The sequence below is a fragment of the Erythrolamprus reginae genome, chromosome 8 (genome assembly GCF_031021105.1).
Source record: "Erythrolamprus reginae isolate rEryReg1 chromosome 8, rEryReg1.hap1, whole genome shotgun sequence".
In the NCBI taxonomy this organism is placed as follows: Eukaryota; Metazoa; Chordata; class Lepidosauria; order Squamata; family Dipsadidae; genus Erythrolamprus; species Erythrolamprus reginae.
In genome coordinates, this window is record NC_091957.1 from 52,178,430 (window position 1) to 52,202,755 (window position 24,326).

The window sequence follows — 24,326 nt, forward strand, 5'->3', positions numbered from 1 at the left end:
CAAAAGCCAGTGTTCTCAACTGCAGCAGATATATATACATGGAGAGAGGCGGTAGAGCTTAGTGGCAATGACGGGGAAATGACAGTTCAATTAAAGTGAAGCGTGAAAAAATAAACACAAGCGACTTTTTTTTTGTTACAACAGTAATTGATGGCAACTGGCTTCGCAGTGTCAAATTGATTGTAGGAAGGGACGAAGAGCTATTGTCTCTATTCAGGCCCAAATGATCAAACAAAGCTTTTGCTAACTTATTGTGTGTGGTTTTTAAAGCTCCATTTTGTTCTGGTGATCTCTCTCTGAAATCCACATTGGGTCCATGGAAGGATGGCGGCTACAAGTACCATTCAACGACAACAAAAAATAAGGGCAAGCCAAGAATGTTAGAGAGAGAGAGAGATGTGATATTAATTGATAATGTCAGGTTTGGGTTGCAGATAGGCTAACAACAACAATAACAACGACAACAAAGCAAAAGAATTGGAGAAGATAGCAAGTACAGTGATCCCTTGTTTTTCGTGGGGGATGCATTCCAAGACCACCCGTGAAAAACGAATATCTGTGAAGTAGAGGAAAGATAGTTTTTTATGCATTTAACAAGTATTTGGACTTTTAAAACCCACCCTTTGCTTAAAACAGCCATTCTATAATGTTTCTCAGCTGGAACCACATGTGATATCCTACCAGTTTCTTTAATAGAGTACAGTAGTACTGTAGAAGAATTTTATGAATTTTTAATGGATTTAAAATTTTCAATGGATTTAATAAATTGAAGCCCCCTTTGAAAACCCATGAAATAGCGAATCCGCAAAAAGATGAACTGCGAAGTAGCGAGGGATTACTGTACAAAGACCTGAAAATAGACAGGGAAACACCATGGCCAAAGAAAACAAAGGTGGTACCAATGGTAATAGGCACCTTGAGTGTAATCCCAAAAGATCCAGAGCACCATTTGAACATGATCAGCATTGACAGATTCACTACCAGTCAATTGCAAAAGGCAGCTTTCTTCGGAAGAGCTGACGTCCTGCAACGATACTTTGAGGACCATCAAACAATCACAGCTGCTTATCCCAGACCCATCAATGTCAAATCCTGTTCAAACATCTGGAGGACTGTTTGACAGATCATCTTAATAATATTATAATCGCATATTAATATTAAATGTAGTTGCTGTCAACCCCTGGATCACACCAACTCCTCCTTTGTGGCCACCACCCTCCAACAGAAGGACATTTTCTGTCCCATATGTCCCAGCGACCGGTCAGATCCAACAGAGTCGGCCTTCTCCAGGGCCCATCGGCCAAGCAGTGCTGGCTGGCGGGACCACCAGGAATCAAATCCCCTCAATCTGTACTGCTCCCACCGTCCTGGCCTTTTGGAAGGCTTTAAAAACATGGCTTTGTCAGCAGGCCTGGGGCCATTGAGCGATATCACGCTGCTCCAGTCAGGAGTATGTTAGTTGAAATGGATGAGTGATAGATGAATGGGGTTTTTTAATATCTGGGGTCTTAAATTGTATCTTTGTTTTATCTTTATACACTGCCCTGAGTCCATTGGGAGAAGAGTGGCCTGTAAATTCAGATAATAAATGAATAAATTGCGATCCCATTGTAGAGAGCGCTGGTGAGACCCCATTTGGAATACTGTGTTCAGTTCTGGAGACCTCACCTAAAAAAAGATATTGACAAAATTGAACGGGTCCAAAGACGGGCTACAAAAATGGTGGAAGGTCTTAAGCATAAAACGTATCAGGAAAGACTTAATGAACTCAATCTGTATAGTCTGGAGGACAGAAGGAAAAGGGGGGACATGATCTAAGCATTTAAATATGTTAAAGGGTTAAATAAGATTCAGGAGGGAAGTGTTTTTAATGGGAAAGTGAACACAGGAACAAGGGGGGCACAGTCTGAGGTTAGTTGGGGGAAAGATCAGAAGCAAAGCGAGAAAATATTATTTTACTGAAAAAGTAGTAGCTGCTTGGAACAAACTTCCAGCAGATGTGGTTGGTAAATCCACAGTAACTGAATTTAAACATGCCTGGGATAAACATATATCCATCCTAAGATAAAATACAGAAAATAGTATAAGGGCAGACTAGATGGACCATGAGGTCTTTTTCTGCTGTCAATCTCCTATGTTTCTAATAGTAATAAATTTTGAAATTTCTTCTCCTTTTGGTGAGCATTTTCTTATCTACATGCCCAGCAAATGTGCTGTGGGAATAGACGTGAGAGACCTCCTCAGTTGACTAATTAATTTCATGGGAACTTTCTTCAAGTGTGTCCTCATTTGTGTTATGACAAAAAGCTCACTGCTTGAAGTCACAGTTTAACACTACGCTTGATGTTTTTGAAGCCTGCAAAAGACTGACATGGTGCTGCTCTTTTGATATTGAAAACCTAGAGATATATATCTATATGTATATACATTACTTATACTTACATAATATAAGTATATATATATATATACTTATATAGTTATAAGTACTTATAATTTATAAGTACTTTATAATTACTTTATAAAATTTATAAAATATAAGTACTTTCTAAAATTTATAATTATATAAATACTATATACTTTATATATATATATATATATATATATATATATATATATATATATATATATATATATATATATATATATATTACACAGGGCAAAACCCGAACTCAGAACAATCTACATATATATATATATATATATATATATATATATATATATATATATATATATATATATATTTCCTCTGCAATTGATTTTGTAGGCTAATATCCACAAAAGAGCCCAGATGGTGCAATGGTTAGAGTGTAGCACTGCAGGCTACTTCAGCTAACTGCTAGCTGTAGTTCAGCAGTTCAAATCTCACCACCTTCCTTCCTTCCTTCCTTCCTTCCATCCTTCCTTCCTCCCTCCCTCCCTCCCTTTCTCCCTCTCCTTCCCTTCCCTATCCATCCTTCCATCCCAGCTAAAGGTTGACTCAGCCTTCCATCCTTCCAAGGTCGATAAAATGAGGAGCCAGATTGTTGGGGACAATATGCTTATTGTGTAAACCACTTAGAGAAGGCTGTGAAAGCACTAGGAAGTCTGTCAGCAAAGATAGGACTTTAAGCGGGGAGGGTGGAGGCAGTACAAATCTCTGGAGAGAGTTGGTTCCAAAGGGCCGGGGCCACTACAGAGAAGGCTCTTCCCCCAGGTCCCACCGGGCGACATTGTCTAGCTGACAGGAACTGGGGAAGGATGACTCTGTGGAACCTGACCAGCTGCTGGGATACATGAGGCAGAAGACAATCCTGCAAGTAATCTGGTCTGATGCCATGGATGGATGGAAGGAAGGAAGGAAGGAAGGAAGGAAAGGAAGGAAAGGAAGGAAGGAAGGAAGGAAGGAAGATGGAAGGAAGGGAGAAAGAAAGGAAGAAAGGAAGGAAGAAAGAAAGGAAGGAAGATGGAAGGAAGGAAGGAAGGAAAGAAAGAACGAAGGAAGGAAGGAAAGAAAGAAAGAAAAAATGAAAGAAAGAAAGAAAGAACTTTAGAGATACTGCAAGACCGATGTCAACAAAGTCTTTGAGCAACTCATAGGGGCTCAAGGAAGGCTATTGCCCCAACTCAATTTCCTTCTTGGCTTGTACTGCCCCCTCTCCTTGTGTCCACAGGAGAGGTCTCTGAAAGTCATAAACTGGCCAATTTAAGCACCACCACACTTTTGCCAAGGGGCAGCCAGAGGGGAAAGGAAAAAGCTGTTTGTCCACTAGCAGGAACAAACCTTGGTACTGCAGCATCAAGTGAAGTGTTGCAGGAGATGGGACGAAGCGTGCCAACAGATAAATTGGTCTCTTCTGAGTCTTGGTTCACCAGCCTACCGTGGGTGGAGTTCTTAAAAATGCCATCTCCATAACGGGAAGCTGCAGACTCCCCCCCCCCCTACGTCTGTCCTTTCTTTAAAAAAAAACCCCTCTACCCTCTGCAAGATGGATTATAAATCACCCTCAAGGAGAACGGGTGACGGGATGAAATCCTGGCCACCTCATCCCAACTAAGAGGACAGTGAGAACCCATCCTAGCAAAAAGACATTGGTCAAACACACGCACACATATACACACCAGGTGTTTCTCCTTTCGTTTTGCACGGATTACAAAACCACGGCAAAAGAATGCAGACTGGTCCAGGGGTGTTAAGAATTATATACCCAAACCCCTGGGCTACGGATGGGTTGGAGAAAGAAAGATATATTCCGAACATAACTGAAGATTGGCATCCTATGCCTGTTTTGCAAAATAAAAAAAAGGGGGGGGACAGCTTTGTGGCTGGTATGTTTTGCTAAAAGAACCGTTATCCTTAAAGGAGGGGAAATAGCTGCTTGAGCTTTACACTGGTTTTTCTAAACATTCCCTGTAAATAGTACGTGAGCTAACCCTCCGTTTCTTGGCCTTAAAGGTGTACGCCGGCTTTTTTTTTTTTTTTGCATTTTTGCAATGTCAGTGCAGAAGGGGAGGAGAGAGAGAGAGAGAGGAGAGAAATATGCGATCTGTTTGCTAATGAGCTGACACTGCAGTGGCTTCAGGAATATGGTAAGAGTACACTACAGGCGCAAACTAGAAAGAGAACAGCAGTGGCACGCCAGAAGTTGAACGCGTCCGTTCGAACCTTCGTGGCATCATAGGCTGAGAGAGGAGTTAATTTAAATTCATGGAGGGGAGAAAAAGAAGAAGGGGAATTAGACGTCGACCCACCAGGGATAAAGTTGGACATCGAAGCTGCCCTGTTGCAACATATACCAGCAAACCATCTCTCGCTCCGTACGTGAGCCAAACACCTCTGCAATGTCTCAACAACATCCCCCAGCTGGCTCAGCTTTTAGGGACAGAGGTTGGGTTTATGAAGCAAGTTTATAAAGTCCTTGCGTTTATCGGTGGCTTCTCTTCTGCTCCCCTTTTTAAATTTATTTTATTTATATATATTTGTCAAACAATTATAGGATGGTAATTTGTATAAACATAACTGTTCTGTCGGGCTCTCTGGTACACTCCTCCCAAATTATTCACAGGTACAAATTTCAGACACACACAAGTTTGAAAATTCAAAACAATGTTCTTTATAATGAAAATTCACTTAAACTAAGCCCTCTTTTGGTATAGCAAAGAGCACTGGTCTCCAAACAAACTGGTAATTTGTACAAGTCCCTTATCAGTTCTGTGATACATAGCTTGCAGCTGTGAGGCAATTCACAGTCCCTCTTCTTTCACAAAGTGAAACACACTTTGCTCTGGTTTAGTTTCCAAGCGGGGGGAAATCAGCACACAAAAGGTCAAAGTCAGTAAAGCAGTCACGAAACACAAGGATCAGATAATCCTCCACAATGGCCAAACCCACAGGCTGCTATTTATAGCAGCCTCACTAATTACCACAGCCCCACCCAACCACAGGTGGCCTCATTTTCTTTGATAATCTCTCAGTTGTTGTTGCCTATGCATCGCTCTCCGCATACGTGGCTGTATCATTAACTCTTGTTCTGAATCCAAGGAGGAGCTAGATAATTGATCTCCTTCTGAGCTGTCTGCCCCACTCTCCTCCTCCCTGTCACTCATGTCTTCTTGATCAGAGGAGCTTTCATCATCAGATTCCACCGGGGGCAAAACAGGCCTGCAGCATGTGGATGTCTCCCCCACATCCACAGTCCTTGGGGCAGGAGCTGGGCCAGAGCTAACCACAACGATAACATTAGGAAAGTAATGATAAAAAGTAATGATAAAAGACAATGGGGCAGTAGGACAGGGACGGTTGGCACAATGGTGCGCTTATGCATGTCCCTTGCAGACTTCTTAGAGAGGTCAATTGTAGTTTTATTTATTTATTTATTTTATTTTATTTATTTATTATTAGAGTTGAAAGGGACCTTGCAGGTCATCAAGTCCAACCCCCTGCTTAAGCAGGAATCCTACAGCGCTCCAGCCAAATGACCATCCAGTCTCCTCTTGAAAATGTCCAAAGTTGGGGAATTCACGACCTCCACTGGCAGGCCATTCCACTGGTTGATCGCTCTGACCATCAGGAAGTTCTTCCTTATTTCTAGGTTGAATCTCTCCTTGGTCAGCTTCCATCCGTTGTTCCTCATCTGGCTCACTGGTGCCCTGTAAAATAGTGTGGCCCCCCCTCCTCTCTGTGGCAACCCCTCAAGTACCTGTAGACTTCTATCACGTCTCCCCTGGCCCTTCTTTTCTCTAGGCTAGTTAATCTAAGATTAAAGGTTTTGGGGTTAGGAGTAGAAACCACAGAGTCAGGTAGTACATTGTGCTATCACTGTGTTGGGTTGTTGATTTTTTCAGGTTCTAAATTTTTCCTATTCTTATCTTTTTTCAGAATGGTCCAATTTCAGAAGCGTCCCAGGTTACAACAGACTGGACACCCTAAACTCAGAGGGAAGTTTTCTTTCTGAGCCACCAAGACCTCTTTCACCGAAGATGCTAAGCCAAAAGTTGTGGACTAAACCACCACTCTGGGTTCCATAAGACACGGTTGAACAAAAGCTGGCTCTATCTCATCGTAGCCATGGTTATACCAACATCCTTCCTTGAGAATTCACATCGTAGGTGGATTCAACTATAGAAAACATTCTTAAGATAATTTATATATATATATTAGCTCAACCACCCTGAAACTAACACCTCCTTTAGTCATCCCAGTTCCAGAATTGATCTCTGCTTCTTGAGTCTCTGTTGGCATCACCCTTCTTTATTTGACCGAAGCATAGGGATGCCCATCACCTAAAGTGAATTCTGGGTGGTAATTAAGAATAAAGGTACAATATAATTATCAACTGGGAACAAGAATTAAAGCTAGAAAGACACCACTGAAGCTCCAATAAAAGTCAGCTTCCATAGATCAACCATCAACTTCCATAGATCAACCATCAACTTCCATAGATCAACCATCAACTTCCATAGATCAACCATCAACTTCCATAGATCAACCATAGATCAACTTCCATAGATCAAACAATGTTGCTGGTGAATTCCAGCAACATTCACATTTCCATGTTGAAGGATAGTCAACTGATACACATTGATTCATGCAGTAGAAGTGTTGATAAGGGGCAGCAAAATACATTAATTTCTCCCCTAGATTCAGCAGAAGTTGCTTGCTAGTCCACTATCAAAGTGGAAGAAAGATTCAACTGTCATCCATTGAGTATTTGTATTTGGGATGACGTTAGGTCCACCTGCTTGTAGCTCAAGCAGCAAATTTATCAGACTGTCCACAATGATCAAACTTAGGTTCATTCATTTTTGTAGTTCACCCATTTCCCATCTCAAGGTGATCATGGTTAAGATGTTAATGGATTATCGACAAATTATAATAATCCATGGATTCGGAAACATAGCTCCATAGTTGTTCAAGTAGAGATTATCCTAGTAGAACATTTAGAGAAGACATATCCTACAGCTATAAATAGAAATATAGAAACATAGAAGTTTGACAGCAGAAAAAGACCTCCTGGTCCATCTAGTCTGCCCTTATACTATTTCCTGTATTTTATTTTAGGATGGATCTATGTTTATCCCAGGCATGTTTCAATTCAGTGACTGTGGATTTACCAACCATGTCTGCTGGAAGTTTGTTTCAAGCATCTATTACTCTTTCAGTAAAATAATATTTTTCTCATGTTGCTTCTGATCTTTCCCCCAACTAAGATGAGTCAGAATGTTGAATTTGAATAGGCACCAATATAAATTGCGTTTGCCACTCATTGCTCAAATCAAACCTATTTGTCCTACAATGTTTATGATGCTGTCTTCAAGCTGGGTGAAAAAAAGTTGAGTAAGTAGATTCAGACAAACTGCCTCTCCAAGTGGGTTATGCTGAATATTTAAAAGATAAGAATAAGGTGTAATTTAAGCAAAAGTGCACCCCAGATGTTAACGGGTGAGATATTGATATGATCCAACAGGAGATTCTTGGCTCCCCAAACTCTGACAAACAAGCCCTTAGAGTTCCCTAGGAAAGTTTAAGGACAACATATATCAACAAGCAGAAGCTGTTAAATCATCCATCGGTTGCAAATCTCAGGCACATCCTTGAGGAATGATAAGAAGCCACTTGATTGTGAGAAAAATAACACAATAACACAACACCTTGGCTGCATAGCTAGAGGTATAACAAGCAGGAAGAGTGAGATTGTGATCCCCTTATATAGAGCGCTGGTGAGACCACATTTGGAATACAGTGTTCAGTTCTGGAGACCTCACCTACAAAACGATATTGACAAAATTGAACGGGTCCAAAGACGGGCTACAAGAATGGTGGAAGGTCTTAAGCATAAAACATATCAGGAAAGACTTCATGAACTCAATCTGTATAGTCTGGAGGACAGAAGGAAAAGGGGGGACATGATCGAAACATTTAAATATGTTAAAGGGTTAAATAAGGTCCAGGAGGGAAGTGTTTTTAATAGGAAAGTGAACACAAGAACAAGGGGACACAATCTGAAGTTAGTTGGGGGAAAGATCAAAAGCAACGTGAGAAAATATTATTTCACTGAAAGAGTAGTAGATCCTTGGAACAAACTTCCAGCAGACGTGGTTGGTAAATCCACAGGAACTGAATTTAAACATGCCTGGGATAAACATATATCCATTGTAAGATAAAATACAGGAAATAGTATAAGGGCAGACTAGATGGACCATGAGGTCTTTTTCTGCCGTCAGTCTTCTATGTTTCTATGTTTCTACAATCACAGTGTAGAGAGCCAGTTCAATCTAGGGGTTAAGGCACCAGAATAGAAAGCAAGAGACCATGAGTTCAAGTCCCACCTTAGTCATGAAAGCCTGGGTGGGAGACTATGGACCAATCACCAGGAGATGGTGAGTCCTAGTATTGCTTGAGTCATGAAAGCTGGCTGGGTGACTGTGGACCAATCACCAGGAGATGGCGAGTTCTAGTCCTGCCTTAGGCATGAAAGCCATCTGGGTGATCTTGGGTCAATCACTTTCTCTTAGCTCAACTCATCTCAAGGGTTGCTGTTATTTAGAACATGGGAAGAAAGTGTGCTGAACATATTTACCACCTTATAATAATAATAATAATAATAATACAGGCAGGACAGAGATAAATAAATACACTCCTCAAAAAAATAAATAAATAAAGGAAACACTCAAATAACACATCCTAGATCTGAATGAATGAAATATTCTCATTGAATACTTTGTTTTGTACAAAGTTGAATGTGCTGAGAACAAAATGAAATTGATTGTCAATCAGAGCTGCTTCCTAAGTGGACAGTTTGATTTCATAGAAGTTTGATTTACTTGGTGTTATATTGTGTTGTTTAAGTGTCCCCTTTATTTTTTTGAGCAGCATATAATCATAAGTCAAGTTAACCCATCAGTATTGGCAACCACTAGCTCATTTGCAGAAAGAAAGGGCATCACCCTTGGCATATGACTATAAATATCTCCTGGTGTTTCAAACACAACTGCTTTCAAGTTTGTCACGAATAACCTCCCTTTGGATCGTTTATCTGGAGCTGCAGAATATTAAATATTCCATATCCAGGCCCACAAATAATGTGTCCGCTATCACCCACCATCTATAAGTTTCAAGTTTAATGGGATTTGTCCGAGGACTCAGGGCGGCTCACAGCATATAAAAGAGACAGTAATAAACAATCCAATTAATATACAAATAAAAACAATCCTTAAAATTCTATTTTAAAAAACAAAACAAAAAACCCTTCCATTAACAATTCATTCAACAACCATACTAAGAAACATTCATTGGTCGGTGGGAGATCTAATAACCCCATGCCTGGTGGCAAAGATGAGTTTTTAAACTCTTGCGGAAGGCAAGAAGGGCGGCGGTAGTGCGAATCTTCAGGGGGAGCTGATTCCAGAGGGCCGGGGCCCCCACAGAGAAGGCTCTTCCCCTAGGCCCACTGTCCAGCTGATTTTCTGCATCAGGGAAGGCCGTTTCACCCTCTGGAGGCTTCAAGGAACCTTCCCTGAAGCCCCGAAGTATGAAAAACATCCTAAGAGGCAAACCGGAAGTTCAGAAAAACAAACTTCCGGTTTGCCCGTTGTGCTGTTTTTCACAATCCGGAGGCTTTAGGGAAGCTTCCTGAAGCATCCAGAGTGGAAAAAACAGCACCATGGGGAAACCGGAAGTCTGTTTTTCTGAACTTCTGGTTTGCCCGTTTGGCTGTTTTTTCACCATCCCAGGCTTCAGTGAGGCCTGTGCGAATGCGTGGGATGGCGATTGTCTGCATGTACAAGGGCAGTGCAATATAAGGAAATAATATGCATCCTAAATCCAATTAAATCAAGTTAATAATCTAAAAAACCTGAAAAACCAATTAAAATACAGTCAGCAAGTTCACAATACATTCATCCGCCAGGGGGTAGAAAAAGACCTCCTGGTCCATCTAGTCTGCCCTTATACTATTTCCTGTGTTTTATCTTAGGATGGATCTATATTTATCCGCAGGTTTAATAAATTCAGTTACTGTGGATTGACCAACCACGTCTGCTGGAGTCTCCGGAGAGGGGCGGCATACAAATCCAATAAATAAATAAATAAATAAATAAGTTTGTTCCAAGCATCTACCATTCTTTCAGTAAAATAATATTTTCTCACGTTATTTCTGATCTTTCCCCCAACTGACCTCAGATTGTGCCCCCTTGTTCTTGGGTTCACTTTCCTATTAAAAACACTTCCCTCCTGAACCATATTTAACCCTTTGACATATTTAAATGTTTCGATCATGTCCCCTCTTTCCCTTCTGTTCTCCAGACTACACAGATTGAGTTCATGAAGTCTTTCCTGATACGTTTTATGCTTAAGACCTTCCACCATCTTTGTAACCGGTCTTTGGACCCGTTCAATTTGATCCATCTCTTTTTGTAGGTGAGGTCTCCAGAACTGGACACAGTATTCCAAATGTGGTCTCACCAGCACTCTATACAGAGGGATCACAATCTCCCTCTTCCTGCTTGTTATACCTCTAACTATGCAGCCAAGCATCCTGCTTGCTTTCCCTAACGCCTGACCGCACTGTTCACCCATTTTGAGACTGTCAGAAATCACTACCCCTAAATCTTTCTCTTTTGAAGTTTTTGCTAGCACAGAACTGCCAATACAATACTCAGATTGAGGATTCCTCTTCCCCAAGTGCATTATTTTACATTTGGAAACATCCCTCACTTATGCCGGCAGGCATGGGGGAGTTGAGATATTCCTCCCCCATAGGCCATTACAAGTTATGCATGGTCTGTTTGTGTGTATGTTTGGTTTTATAATAAGGGTTTTTAGTTGTTTTATTATTGGATTGTTACATGCTGTTTTTTATCATTGTTGTTAGCCCCCCCCCCCGAGTCTACGGAGAGGGGCAGCATACAAATCCAATAAATAAATAATAAAAATAAATAAATAAACCGCCGTTTCCATTGCTTTGACCACTTATCTAGTAAAGATAATAATAAGAGCAAGATAGGCAAACCGTACTCTCTAAGACAACCCTGAACTGAAACCCACATGCTATGTTCACAGATCAAGTGAACCCATTTTCTGGATTCCCACAATCCACTGAAACCACAAATAAATCAGTTGGGGCTAGCTAGGTTCACACAACGCACCAAACTTTGTCATCACTCTTCGAGGTCACTCTGAGTAAACGCGCCACGGCTTTAAATGTAAGGAAATACACAGAGATTGTAGGCCAAGCATGGTTCAAGATCCAATTTCGTGTATCTGCGTTATTATTATTATTTTAATTGAGGTCACATGCAGCAAGGAAGACCAAAGCGTTGTCACGGTAAGTCACGTAGCACTGTTGAGTGTATAAATATAATATAATACAGCTCAGTTTCAAGTTGATTGACCCTGTATAAATATCATTCTATTCCAGGCCTGGTAGCAGTTGAAGCTTCAAAGTATTATTGCTTCTCCCTAAGAGTGAATAATAATGAAGTTTCCAGGATTGGTGATTAGATGGCAGGGAATTTCGTCATATTTCTCCATCATTCCGTGGACTGCATTGGTTGCCGATTATTATTATTATTATTATTATTATTATTATTATTATTATCATTATCATTATCATTATCATTATCATTATCATTATCATTATCATTATCATTATCATTATCATTATCATTATCATTATCATTATCATTATCATTATCATTTATTAGATTTGTATGCCGCCCCTCTCCGAAGACTCGGGGCGGCTCACAACAGTAATAAAAACAATATAGTAGTGGAACAAATCTAATATTAAAAACATATAAAACCCTATCATTATTTAAAAAGCCAAACAGCACATTCATACCAAACATAAAACAAAGTATAAAAAAGCCTGGGGAAAGATGTCTCAAGTCCCCCATGCCTGGCAGTATAAGTGAGTCCTGAGTAGTTTATGAAAGACAAGGAGGGTGGGGGCAGTTCTAATCTCCGGGGGGAGTTGGTTCCAGAGGGCCAGGGCCGCCACAGAGAAGGCTCTTCCCCTGGGGCCCGCCAAACGACATTGTTTAGTCGACGGGACCTGGAGAAGGCCAACTCTGTGGGACCCTAACTGGTCACTGGGATTCGTCCGGACATGGTTCAGAGTGTTGGCTATGACCTACAAAAGCCCTACATGGCATTGGGCCAGATTACCTCCGAGACCGCCTCTGCCACATGAATCCCAGTGGCCGGTAAGGCCCTACAGAATTGGCCTTTTCCAGGTCCTGTCAACCAGACAATGTCGTTTGGCGGGGCCTAGGGGAAGAGCCTTCTCTGTGGGGGCCCCAGCCCTCTGGAATCAGCTCCCTCCGGAGATTCACACTGCCCCCACCCTCCTCTCCTTCTGCAAAAGCTTAAAGACCTATTTATGCCACCAGGCTTCGCGTCACTAGATCCTAGACCCCCTAACCAACGAGTGTACTAGTATATTGTGTTGAGTGAGTGGTGATGAATGTATTTAAATCATATTAGAGTTGTTTAAAAGTTATTTTTAGTCATATTAATTGGATTTTTAGATATGTACCGGTATATGTTATATATTTTTCTGATATGTTGTGAGCCGCCCCGAGCGCTCGGAGAGGGGCGGCATATAAATCCAAATAATAAATAATAAATAATTAATTAATTTAGAATATCAAGGAAAGATATCGCAAATTGTTATTGTTCCTTGTTGTATTTCCACTGCCATACAATTCAGGTGATCCTTTGACTCGAGGGGGTCAAAATAACCTGACTAGTTTCAAGAATGGTGTTTCTTAATTTGGAGAGAGCTTACCAAAAAATTATTATTATTTTGGACTCATAAAGGTCATTCGAAAGAGTGGATGATGGGTTCGGGCCCTCTTGAAGTGTGTCCCTAGAAAGCATTAGATTATAGGAAGTTGCATTCCTTATGTCCAGAGGTGTTTATGTCAAGGATTAGTTCAATCCTAGGTGATATTCCATTATGTTACCATATAAGGTAAAAGAGGCATATTAAACAGTAATGAATGCTGAGTCATAGGGTGTATTCTGCAACCTGATTGGGCCAGAGCATTATAAAATGCAAAGCATCTTTACAATGATTGTTAGCTGTTGGTTGTTAGTTGTTGTTGGTGGCAATATTGTTAATTGGCTGGCTGGAGCGGTTTTGAGCGCAAGTTAATTATTGAGATAGAGCTGTAGTGTTGATATGGAGAAACCTGGATTGGTTTAGTGTCTACATGTAAGTCAGCTTTACTGCATATATAGTAGTTTGTTCCAGTAAATAGAAGGCTAAGACAGAAGATATTTTAAATGCACTGAAGAATAAAAACTGTTTACTACTCAAAGTGTCATCGTTATTTCTCTGTACTGTTTCCTAAATTGCCACACTATAAATCCTGGTATCTTGTCAAGTCCCGTTGTGTGACTCTGCATATTCGGGCAGTTTACTCCCAAGCAAAATATGAAGATATCAATCCACACACATTTGGAAAGACGAGTGGACAGCATGCTTGGGTTTGAAACATCAAATTAGGTTCATTCCACCTTGTAAAGAAATTCCAGGAAGAAAAGGCTTTGGACCCTAGAGACAAAAGCCTTTGAAATCCAGATGTGATTTGCTCAAACCTGATCTGAGCCAATCCGATCCAGAAAATCTATTTGAGTTGGCTGTCCAACCAAATCTCATTTAAAAATGATATCTGGCTTGAATCTTTGCCTGGTCTCATCAAACTCCAAATAGAGATATAATTTGTGCTGAATATCTTAATGGTCTCTCTCTCTCTCTCCTTCTCTCTCTCTCTCTCTCCCCCTTTCTCTCTGCCTCTATCCCTCCCTCCCCCCCTCTCTCTATCCCTTCCCCCTCTCTCTCCCTCTCTCTCCCTCTCTCTCTCTTTCTCCCTCTCTCTCTCCCTCTCTCTCTCCCTCTCTCTCTCCCTCTCTCTCTCCCTCTCCCTCTCCCCCCCTCCCTCTCTATCCCTCCCATCCCCCTCTCTCTCCCACTCTCTCCCTCTATCTCTCCCCCTTTCTCTCTGTCTCTATCCCTCCCTCCCCCCTCTCTCTATCCCTCCCCCCTCTCTCTCCCTCTCTCTCCCTCTCTCTCTCTTTCTCTCCCTCTCTCTCTCCCTCTCTCTCTCTCCCTCTCTCTCCCTCTCCCTCTCTCCCTCTCCCTCTCTCTCTCTCCCCCCTCCCTCTCTCAACCCACAACTTCTGAAGCCAAGCCATTCCACTGGTTTTTCTCCACTGTCAGGATATTTCTCCGTAGTTTCCTTCTCTCCTTAATTAGTTTCCACCCATTGCTTCTTGCCCTGCCTTCAGGTGCTTTGGAGAATAGATTGATCCCCTTTTCCTTGTAGCAGCACCTCAAATATTGAACACCCTGGTCCTTCTCTTCAATTTATTTTATTTATTTATTTATTTATTTATTTTATTTATTAGATTTGTATGCCGACTCAGAGAATAGACAATAGACTAGCCATGCTCAATTCCTGCAACCCTTTTTTTAATCCTCCAACCCTTTAATCATCTTTGTTGCTCTTTTCCTGCATTCCTTCCAGAAGAAACTGACTTCATTTACTGCTTGTCCATTATCTCTCATTCTCAAGTTGACTTGGCCCTTAACTAAGAGACCCCCAGCCTTTGGCCCTAAGATATAATCCCTATCTGTATATCCTGTATATCATATTCCTGCTTCCCCCCCCAAACCCCCTCCCCATATCCTAATATTGTTGGGACATTCCTGAAGTATCAGCTATCAAACCTCAATGGACTTGTTTTTTAGATTGAGATTACATGAACAGAAATGGAAGGGACCTTGTAGGTCATCTATATATGGCTGGTTTTTTAAAGTGGTTATTAATATATTTTTATACTGCCTTTTAATTGTTGTTATTATTGTAGTCGTATTTTCACGCTCTCATTTAATTGTGGTCATTGTAAGCCATCCAGAGTCTAACTGGAGTTGGGCAGCATATAAATGTAATAATAATAATAATAATAATAATAATAATAATAATAATAATAATAATATATTAGATTTGTGTGCCGCCCCTCTCCGAAGACTCGGGGCAGCTCACAAAATAACAAGTAAGTAAGTAAGTAAGTAAGTAAAATTCTCTCCTCTCCCTCATTCTCTCACATTCCCTCCTTCCCTCTCACTGTCTTCTACTCTCTCTCCTTCTCCCTCCCCCCCCTCTGTCCCCCTCCCTCTTCTCGCTCTCTCTCCCTCTCTCTTTTTCTCCTTCACTCTCTCCCTCCGTCCTTCCCTCTACCTTTTACTCTTTCTCTCACTCTCTCTCAGGGATCTTGTCCATGTGATTTCATTCATTCATTCATTCATTCATTCATTCAGAAAGAAAGAAAGAAAGAAAGAAAGAAAGAAATAATAAATAAATAATAAAGAAATAAAGAAATAAAGAAATAAAGAAATAAAGAAATAAAGAAATATAGAAATAAAGAAATAAAGAAATAAAGAAATAAAGAAATAAAGAAATAAAGAAATAAAGAAATAAAGAAATAAAGAAATAAAGAAATAAAGAAATAAAGAAATAAAGAAATAAAGAAATAAAGAAATAAAGAAATAAAGAAATAAAGAAATAAAGAAATAAAGAAATAAAGAAATAAAGAAATAAAGAAATAAGTAAAGAAATAATGAATGAATGAATGAACGAACGAACAAACAAACAAACAAACAAACAAACAAACAAATAAATCTAGCCCATCCCCCCTCCACCCAAGCAGGAGACCATTTCTGACAAATGCCACTCTAATCTTTTCTTGAAAACGTCCAGTGATGAAGCTCTCACAACTTCCAAAGGCAACTTCTGTTCCATGGGTTGATTGTTCCCATGGTCACTGTCAATTTCTCCATTTCTTCCCTTTAACCCCACTCTATCCCTTCTTCTTATTTTTAATCGCTCAGAAAGAAAGCAAAACAGGAGGCATCCAAAAAGAAGGAGGAAAAGAAATATGAATATATATCCATGGTGCTATTTTTTCCTTTTCTTTCCAGCCCATCAAGCTTCCTACACCATTTCCCTTCTGGCCCTCCAGTTCCTCGGGCATCCATCAGTTTACACCGCCTTCTGTTTCTCTCTCACATAGACAAACACATGTATATACAAACACACTCACATTCTCTGCGAGAAGAAAAGCCATTTCAAAGGCAGAAAAAGGGCAAAAATCCATTCTCCTGGATTGTCATTCCAAGGTCACTTTAAACAACGGCCTCTGCATTTGGTTTCCCCCAACCGTATGATTTGTAAAATAAGGCCCCCTGCCAACGCCACACATCCATTTGTATAAACCCCAACCTGTGTGTCTTTTCCCTTTTCCTTTTGTTTTAAAAAAATTGCCTCCAGAAGAGACAAAGGAAGACAAAGCAGCAGTCACGTTCAGCCTGTTGGAATCTACCCATTTCCTGTTGTAAAAGGAAGCAAAATACAGTGGTCCCTCTACTTACGAACTTAATTTGTCAAGTGACCAGGTTCTTAAGTAGAAACGTTTGTAAGAAGAAGCCATTTTTCCCATAGGAATCAATGTAGAAGCAAATAATGTGTGTGATTGGGGAAACCACAGGGAGGGTGGAGGGTGTTTCCTCTCAGGAGATTCCTAGAGAGGCCTCACAGAGGCTTCTCCCTGCCTTTTCCAACCCTGTTTCCTCCCAGGAGATTCCTAGAGAGGCCTCACGGAGGCTTCTCTCTGCCTTTTCCGACCCTGTTTCCTCCCAGGAGATTCCTAGAGAGGCCCCATGGAGGCTTCTCCCTGCCTTTTCCAACCCTGTTTCCTCCCAGGAGATTCCTAGAGAGTCCTCACAGAGGCTTCTCTCCACCTTTTCCGACCCTGTTTCCTCCCAGGAGATTCCTAGAGAGGCTCCACAGAGGCTTCTCCCCACCTTTTCTGGCCCTGTTTCCTCCCAGGAGATTCCTAGAGACGCTCCACAGAGGCTTCTCCCCACCTTTTCTGGCCCTGTTTCCTCCCAGGAGATTCCTAGAGAGGCCCCCCCAGAGGCTTCTCTCCGCCCTTTCTGGCCCTGTTTCCTCCCAGGAGATTCCTAGAAGGGCCTCATGGAGGCTTCTCCCTGCCTTTTCCGGTTACAGTTTCGGAGGCTCGGGTTTGTAAGTGGAAAATGGTTCTTGAGAAGAGGCAAAAAAATCTTGAACACCTGGTTCTTATCTACAAATCTAATAAATTGAATCTAGAAAAGTTCGTAAGTAGAGACATTCTTAGGTAGAGATACCACTGTACATGGATTTTCTCCTTACGTTGGGGCTGTTTGCAACACAGCTGAATGTGCTGTGAGCATTTGGATACTGGGGCAGAAAAAAAGAAGAAGACCGAATGGAGGAAAAGAGAGAGAGAGATGGAGAGCGTGAAACTTCAGCAGGGAGGTAGAATCCTTAAGAAAAATTCAGCCAGCTACTTACATGCATTGGTCACTGAAAAACTGTTTGAAGAGTCCAGATGATCGACGTGGTAGTTCAGATGGAAGGGCTTTTCGGTGAAATTTTGGTTGGTGTTGTACAACTGCACAGCAAATCGGAACGCGCTGTGTTCTTGGACTGTGTTTCTCATGAAAAGTCCTCCTATAAATGGAGAAGACATATAGATTTTTTAAAGCTGGGGATTGGAGGGGTGGAACAGAAGGATTTTCTTCTTTCAGCTACTTGAGAAGGCATTTGTCATTAGCCAACAGCATATTTCATGTCAGAAATGAGCACGCTACGTAGATCTGTGTCCACAGCTTCAATGCAGGAAGACTGTTCTCTCTCTCCCTCTCTCCCTTCTCCCTCCTTTCTCTCCCTCTCTCTCTCTCTCTCTGTCTCTCCCCCCACTCTCCCTCTCTCCCTCCCTCCTTCTCCCTGTTCCTGTTCCTGTCCCTCTCCCTCCATCTCTACCCTCTCTTCTATCTCTCTCTCCCTTTCTCTCCCTCCCTTCCCCTTCTCTCTCACCCACTACCTTCTCTCTCCTTCTCTCCCTCAATTTCTCTCCCTCCATTTCTCTCAATCCTCTCTCTCTTTCCCTCCCTCCCTCTCCCTGTCTCTGTCCCTCTCCCCCTCTCCCTCCTTTCTCTCTCTCTGCTTTTCTCTTTCTCTCCCTTTCTCCCCTTCCTCATCTCCCTCTCTCTCCCTTCCCCCTCTCTCTCACCCACTCCCTCCTTTCATGACTCTCTCCCTCCCCCTCTCTTCTCTTTCTCCCTCCCTTTCTCTTCCTCTTCCTCTCCTTCTCCCTCCCCTCCCTCCCCCTCCGTCCTTCTCTCCCTTTCCCACTCTCTTCCTCCCCCCTCTCTCTCTGCATCCCCTCCCACACAGAGAGAAACAAAGGTTTTTGAATTCTGCAAGGCTCCCATTCTTACTAATATGGAAGTCAACCCCATTGAAAAAAACATAAAAGCACAGAGTCTTCAGAGGCAATATAAACCAGACGGAGCAGCAAATCAGTACATGGGGTGAGGAGTTTGAGGGGGGGAGGATTCTACCTAGGTTTATTCTCAACCTTGGTTGAGCATTGAATTCTTCTGAGGCACAGGGCAGTGCATGGGGTGGGGACAGGATGCTGCTAATCCCTTGGATGCCAGAAGGTCAAAACTCCAAGAGACCCTCCTACAGCACCACCAAAGCAAGCTGGGAAGGACTATCCCCACCCCCCAATCTAAAAGGCTGTCTGATCTGAGCATGGTTCCATGTGGCATGGTCTATGAGATTTATTCCCTGGGTCGATTTTCACAGAGGGACGATTTGTAAAATAGATAGGGGAGAAAAATGGAATTGGAGAAGAGAGTTCCTTCAAAACAGGACCACTCCGAATTGAACCTCCTCCTCGCCATCCCTTCAATCGGAAATAAATCATCCAGACAGGCCTCCTTCGAGCTAAAGGGCTAGAGGACCTGCAGCCTAAACATACTCAGCTGGAGAGCCAAGGAAATAAGGCAAAGAAGCCTATTCCATCCCAAACCTTACAGCTCATCGAAGGCTGACCTCACTCAGCCTGGGGATGGACTGGGATGGACTGATTAGGAGGAGAGGGTTGGGGGGATGATTAAAACGATGCCCTGAACCCCAATTCTGAGCAACCTTAACTCTTTGGTCCCCAGACATAGCCTGGAAGGGCGATCAGAGTTAAATGTGCAATGGACCTGGCTCCCTCACCTCCTTCCAACCCAACACACAACCCCAAAGCAGCCCATAGAAGATGGAGGGAAAAGTTTAGAAGGGCTCTTGAAGGCAGCTTTATCAACCAAGCAGAGCGGCAGATTGCAGCTGCCTTGGGGGACAGGGAAGGAAGGACATGGTTAGGATAGCGTAGGATAGGTTAGGATGGGATGGGATAAGAATGGAATGGAATAGAGTAGGGTAGGGTAGGAATGGAATGGAATGGAGTAGCATAGAGTAGAGTAGAGTAGAATAGAGTAGATTAGGGTAGGGTAGGGTAGGGTACGGTAGGAATGGAATGGAATAGGAAGTGGGTAGGATGGGATGGGATGGTATAAGAATGGAATGGAATAGAATAGAGTAGAGTAGGGTAGGAATGGAATGGAATGGAGTAGAGTAGAGTAGAGTAGAGTAGGGTAGGCTAGGGTAGGAATGGAATGGAATGGAATAGGAAGTGGATAGGATAGGATGGAATGGGATGGGATGGGATAAGAATAGAATGGAATGGAATAGAGTAGAGTAGAGTAGAGTAGAGTAGAGTAGAGTAGAGTAGGGTAGGGTAGGGTAGGGTAGGAATGGAATGGAATAAGAAATGGGTAGGTAGGATAGGATGGGATGGGATGGGATAAGAATAGAATGGAATGGAATGGAGGGGAAGAGAATAGAATAGAAGAGAAGAGAAGAGAAGAGAAAAAATGGAATGAATTAGAATTAGAATAGAATAGAATTCAATTCTTTATTGGCTAAGTGTGATTGGACACACAAGGAATTTGCCTTTGGTGCAGATGCTCTCAGTGTACATAAAAAGACAAGATACATTAATCAGGAATCATAAGGTACAACACTTAATGTTAGCCTGGATACAAATAAAGCAACCCAATCATATTAGAAACCAGTCAATCTAAATCGTAAGGATACAAGCTACCAAGCTACAGTCATGCAGTCATTAGTGGGAGGAGATGGGTGATGGGAACGATGAGGGGACAGATCCAGAGAAACAGAGAGCCCTAAGGCTGGAAGGGGCCTGGGGAGGTCTTCTAGTCCAGCCCCAGTTCACAGAGGAGAACTTCGTGCACCAAAGGCTGTCCAATCCTTTTTTTTTTTTTGAAGATCACTTTGAGCGATGGAGCATCCATCATTCCAGGATGCAAAACTGCACCACCCCATTCTCACGGTTAGGAAAATTCCTCCTTAGTTCTCTCGGTTGAGACTCTCTTTTAAAGAGCTCCCAAGCCGTTTACTTCTCTTCCTGCCTGCTGGTGCCTTGGAGAATAAGTCAATCCCTTCTCCTCTGTGACAGCTGTCATGTCACCTCCCCCAGTCCCTTCTCTTTGTTCAACTAGACATGCCAGTATGATTTAACCTCATGATTGAAACATTTAAATATGTGAAAGAGTTAAATAAGGTTTTTAATAGGAAAGTGAACACAAGAACAAGGAAGCACAATCTGAGGTTAGTTGGGGGAAAGATCAGAAGCAACGTGAGAAAATATTATTTGACTGAAAGAGTAGTAGATGCTTGGAACAAAGTTCCAGCAGACCTGATTGGTCAATCCACAGTCACTGAATTTAAACATGCCTGGGATAAACATATATCCATCCTAAGATAAAATACAGGAAATAGTATAAGGGCAGACTAGATGGACCAGGAGGTCTTTTTCTGCGGTCAATCTTCTATGTTTCTATGTTTCTCCCTGGTTATCTTTAGGTGGGTGGCACAGATTTGAGCCACTGGGGGGAGGGAGAGAAATAATTAAAATAAAGGTTCACTTCTTTTTCTATTTCCTTCTCCAGCCCACCCACCCAAACTCTTTCTCGACATAGCAGGAGCAACACAAGGCTCACCCCCCCTCCTCCTCCTGTGTGTTCTTTCTGCGGCGCACGTAGGGGGTGGTGGGAAAGAATGAGTAAATATATATATATATGTATAAATAAATAAGATAGAGCTGGAAAGAAAAGGGGAGGAGGGAGCGCGAACCCTAAGAGGTAAATGCTCCAGGAACAAAATGCTATTTTTAAAGTATGGCTTGGCATTTTCCAATTGCCCCAGAAGAACCCAAGTGGGCAGGAATTCTAATTTTTTTTTTTTTGCACTCCTACACACGGAACAATTTTTAAACACACACACACGCTGCAGCAGAGATTCGGTGCAGAGAGACAAGGCGCGGATTATTATCCGCCATCCACCTGCACTGTTTTTTGGCTGGGCAGCCCATGCCAGCTTGGGGCTGGGAATGGAGGGGGGGCGAAGCCACCCCATGAATGCTTCATCTCATTTGTCTGGCACATCGGGTTCTGTTATTCTCCCCCACCACCACCCCCGTCCTCTCCCGGGGAGCCAAGCCGGGTTTTCCAGCCAAAGAAAAAAAAAGCCCCCAAAATAAAAAATAAATAAATAAAAAAGCTTCAAAAACAAATTTTATTTTCCAGGACTTGGACAGCTCCCCGACGTTCGGGTTCGAAACCGCGGCGCATTCGGTTCAAAATTCCCCCAAAACAAAGTTTTCAAAAAGGGAAGGCTTGCAAAAAGCAATCCCGGACCCAATTTCCCCCCCCCCCTCTTCGTGGAAAAAATTCCCACGGAAGTTTTGTTCTGGAATCCTCCCGGGCAAAGGTTCCTTTCCTTCGCAACCCAGCATTCCCGAAGGGAAATTTTCACTTGAACGCACGCCGGCATGAAAGTGTAACGTTCAAAGCGACCATAAACTATCCCGTTTTTATTCTTCCCCCCCCCTAATTTTAGGCAAACTGGGCTTTTGATGATAATAATAAAGCTTGCTACTATCAACTCCCCCCAACTTCAAGCCGTGTTCTCTCAGGCGCCCCAAACGATCCCGGATCCGCATTCAATCCTTGCTTCCCAAGGAAGCAAGGTTGCCCCCCAACCCTGTTCGTTTTATCCTTCCATTGAGATTCCCCTTCGTCGGGTCGATTCCCCGTTGGGAGTAGTCTCCAATTCTTACAACCGAGCAAGTAACTCAGTTATGGCAATCGAGTTAGGAAGGGGGGTGGGGAGAAAGAGACAGTTGCATGGGCGAAGCCACAACAGACCCCCAACACCACCCCGTGCGCCCTCTCCTCAAGCTTTACCGGACACTTAACGTGTGGATGAGGATGAGGGGAAACGTGGGAGGGAGGGCGGGAGTGAGTGAGCGAAGGATGGAAGGAGAGGGGAGGGAGGGAGGGAAGGAAAGAAGGAATGAGAGGGAGGGAGGGAGGGATGAAAGAAGGAAAGAAAGAAGGAAGGAAGGAAGGAAGGGGAGAGAGGGAGGGAAAGAGGGGAGGAAGGAAAGAAGGAAGGAAACAGATGGAGGGAAGGAGAGAAGGAAGGAAGGAACGAAGGAAGGAACGAAGGAGCGAAGGAGAGGGAGGGAGGGAAGGAAAGAAGGAAGGAAGGAAGGAAGAAGGGAAGGAAGGAAAGGAAAGGAAAGGAAAAGGCCCGCTTCTCACCTATGCTGATGGTGTTGGGGAATCCGGCCAGCGAGGGGTCCAGGAGCCCCACCAGCAGCAGGAAGAGCCTCGGAGCCGCCGGTTGCCCCATGGCGGGGGAAGCGAGTCGGTGTGGCGAGCCGGCTGCCGGCCCCTTCGCGCGACCGCTGCTGCTACCACCCCGCAACGAGCCGGGCCGGCATCGGCGCAACCGCGGGGCGGGCTGGTGCTGGGGCAGCTGCTGCCGCCGCTGGGGCTGGGAAGAAGGTGGGGGGGGGGCTCCGGGATTCCGCCGCCCCCCGCAACCTCCGCGTTGCTTTGGCGCCCCTCCTTCGCCTTTTTTCCCCCGCGGAGGATGCGCCGCGTGGGTGCCTTCCCCGCGTGGAAGGATGGAGGGATGGATGGAGGGATGGAAGGAAGGCAAGGCAGGGAAGGAAAAGAGGAAGGAAGGAAGGAGGAGGCGCGCTGGACCGTCCCCTCCCTCCTCCCCTCCCTCCACCTGGCTGCCTGCCCACCCGCGGGTCGGGTCACGCGGGGAGCGCCGGCTCGGGCTTGAAACTTCTCTTCGCCGCCGCTGGGCTCCTTGGCGCAGAACTGCAGCGGCTGGGGCGGGGGGGGGGGGCGCGCCGCGGCGGAGGAGGCAGCCGAGCGAAGAGTTGCTTGCAACGGGGAGGCGGGGATGGAGGGGGGGGGGGGGTGATTGGCGGCGGCGGCCAACCAGCCAGGCAACGAGCCCGCCGCTCGGCTCACGTGGATCTGGCTTTAAAGCTGCGGTGGCCGCTGGCTTCTGGCACCCGGCGCCATCGCCGCCGAGAAGCCTGCTCGGAGGAGAGGAAGGAGGAGGAGGAGGAGGAGGAGGAGGAGGAAGGAGGAAAGAGAAGGAGGAGGAAGTGGAAGTGGAAGGAGGAGGAGGAAGAAAGAGGGAGGAGGAGGAGGAGGAGGAGGCATGAGCTGGGACGTCGAGGGAAGGGTTGAGGGAAGGGTTGGGTAGATTCCCAGGCTGGGCTTTACTTAGACCACCGGGTCATGCGAGCTCCCTTCGAACAACGGGTTGTGTGAAAGAGCAGGGCGGGAGAGAGGGGGAGAGGAGGAAGGTCTCTGCTTCGAGTGGGTAAATGAGAAAGGGAGGAAGGGAGAGAGAAGGAAGGAGAGAATGGAGGGAGAGAGCAAGAAGGGAGGAAGGGAGGAAGAAGGAAAGAGGGAAGGGAGGAAAGAAAGAAAGAAAGAAAAAAGGAGGGAGGGAGGGGGGGAGGGAAGGGAGGAAGGAAGGAAGGAGAGAAGGGAGGGAAGGAGAGA

At 43.8% G+C, this 24,326-nt stretch overlaps 1 protein-coding gene across 4 annotated transcripts in view; it reads right to left on the minus strand.

Moving 5' to 3' along the window:
* GRIA3 (glutamate ionotropic receptor AMPA type subunit 3) overlaps positions 1-23,270 on the minus strand; it is a 193,894-nt gene extending 170,624 nt beyond the window's left edge. For all 4 annotated transcript variants that reach the window (XM_070759890.1, XM_070759891.1, XM_070759888.1 and 1 more), the window contains exons 1-2: positions 23,052-23,270; positions 17,878-18,036 (exon numbers count right to left, since the gene is read on the minus strand). In XM_070759890.1, coding sequence (XP_070615991.1) covers positions 17,878-18,036; positions 23,052-23,142 — 250 coding nt within the window. In that variant the 5' untranslated portion in view covers positions 23,143-23,270. The remainder of the gene's footprint in view (positions 1-17,877; positions 18,037-23,051) is intronic.
* Between the last annotated feature and the right edge of the window lie 1,056 nt (positions 23,271-24,326).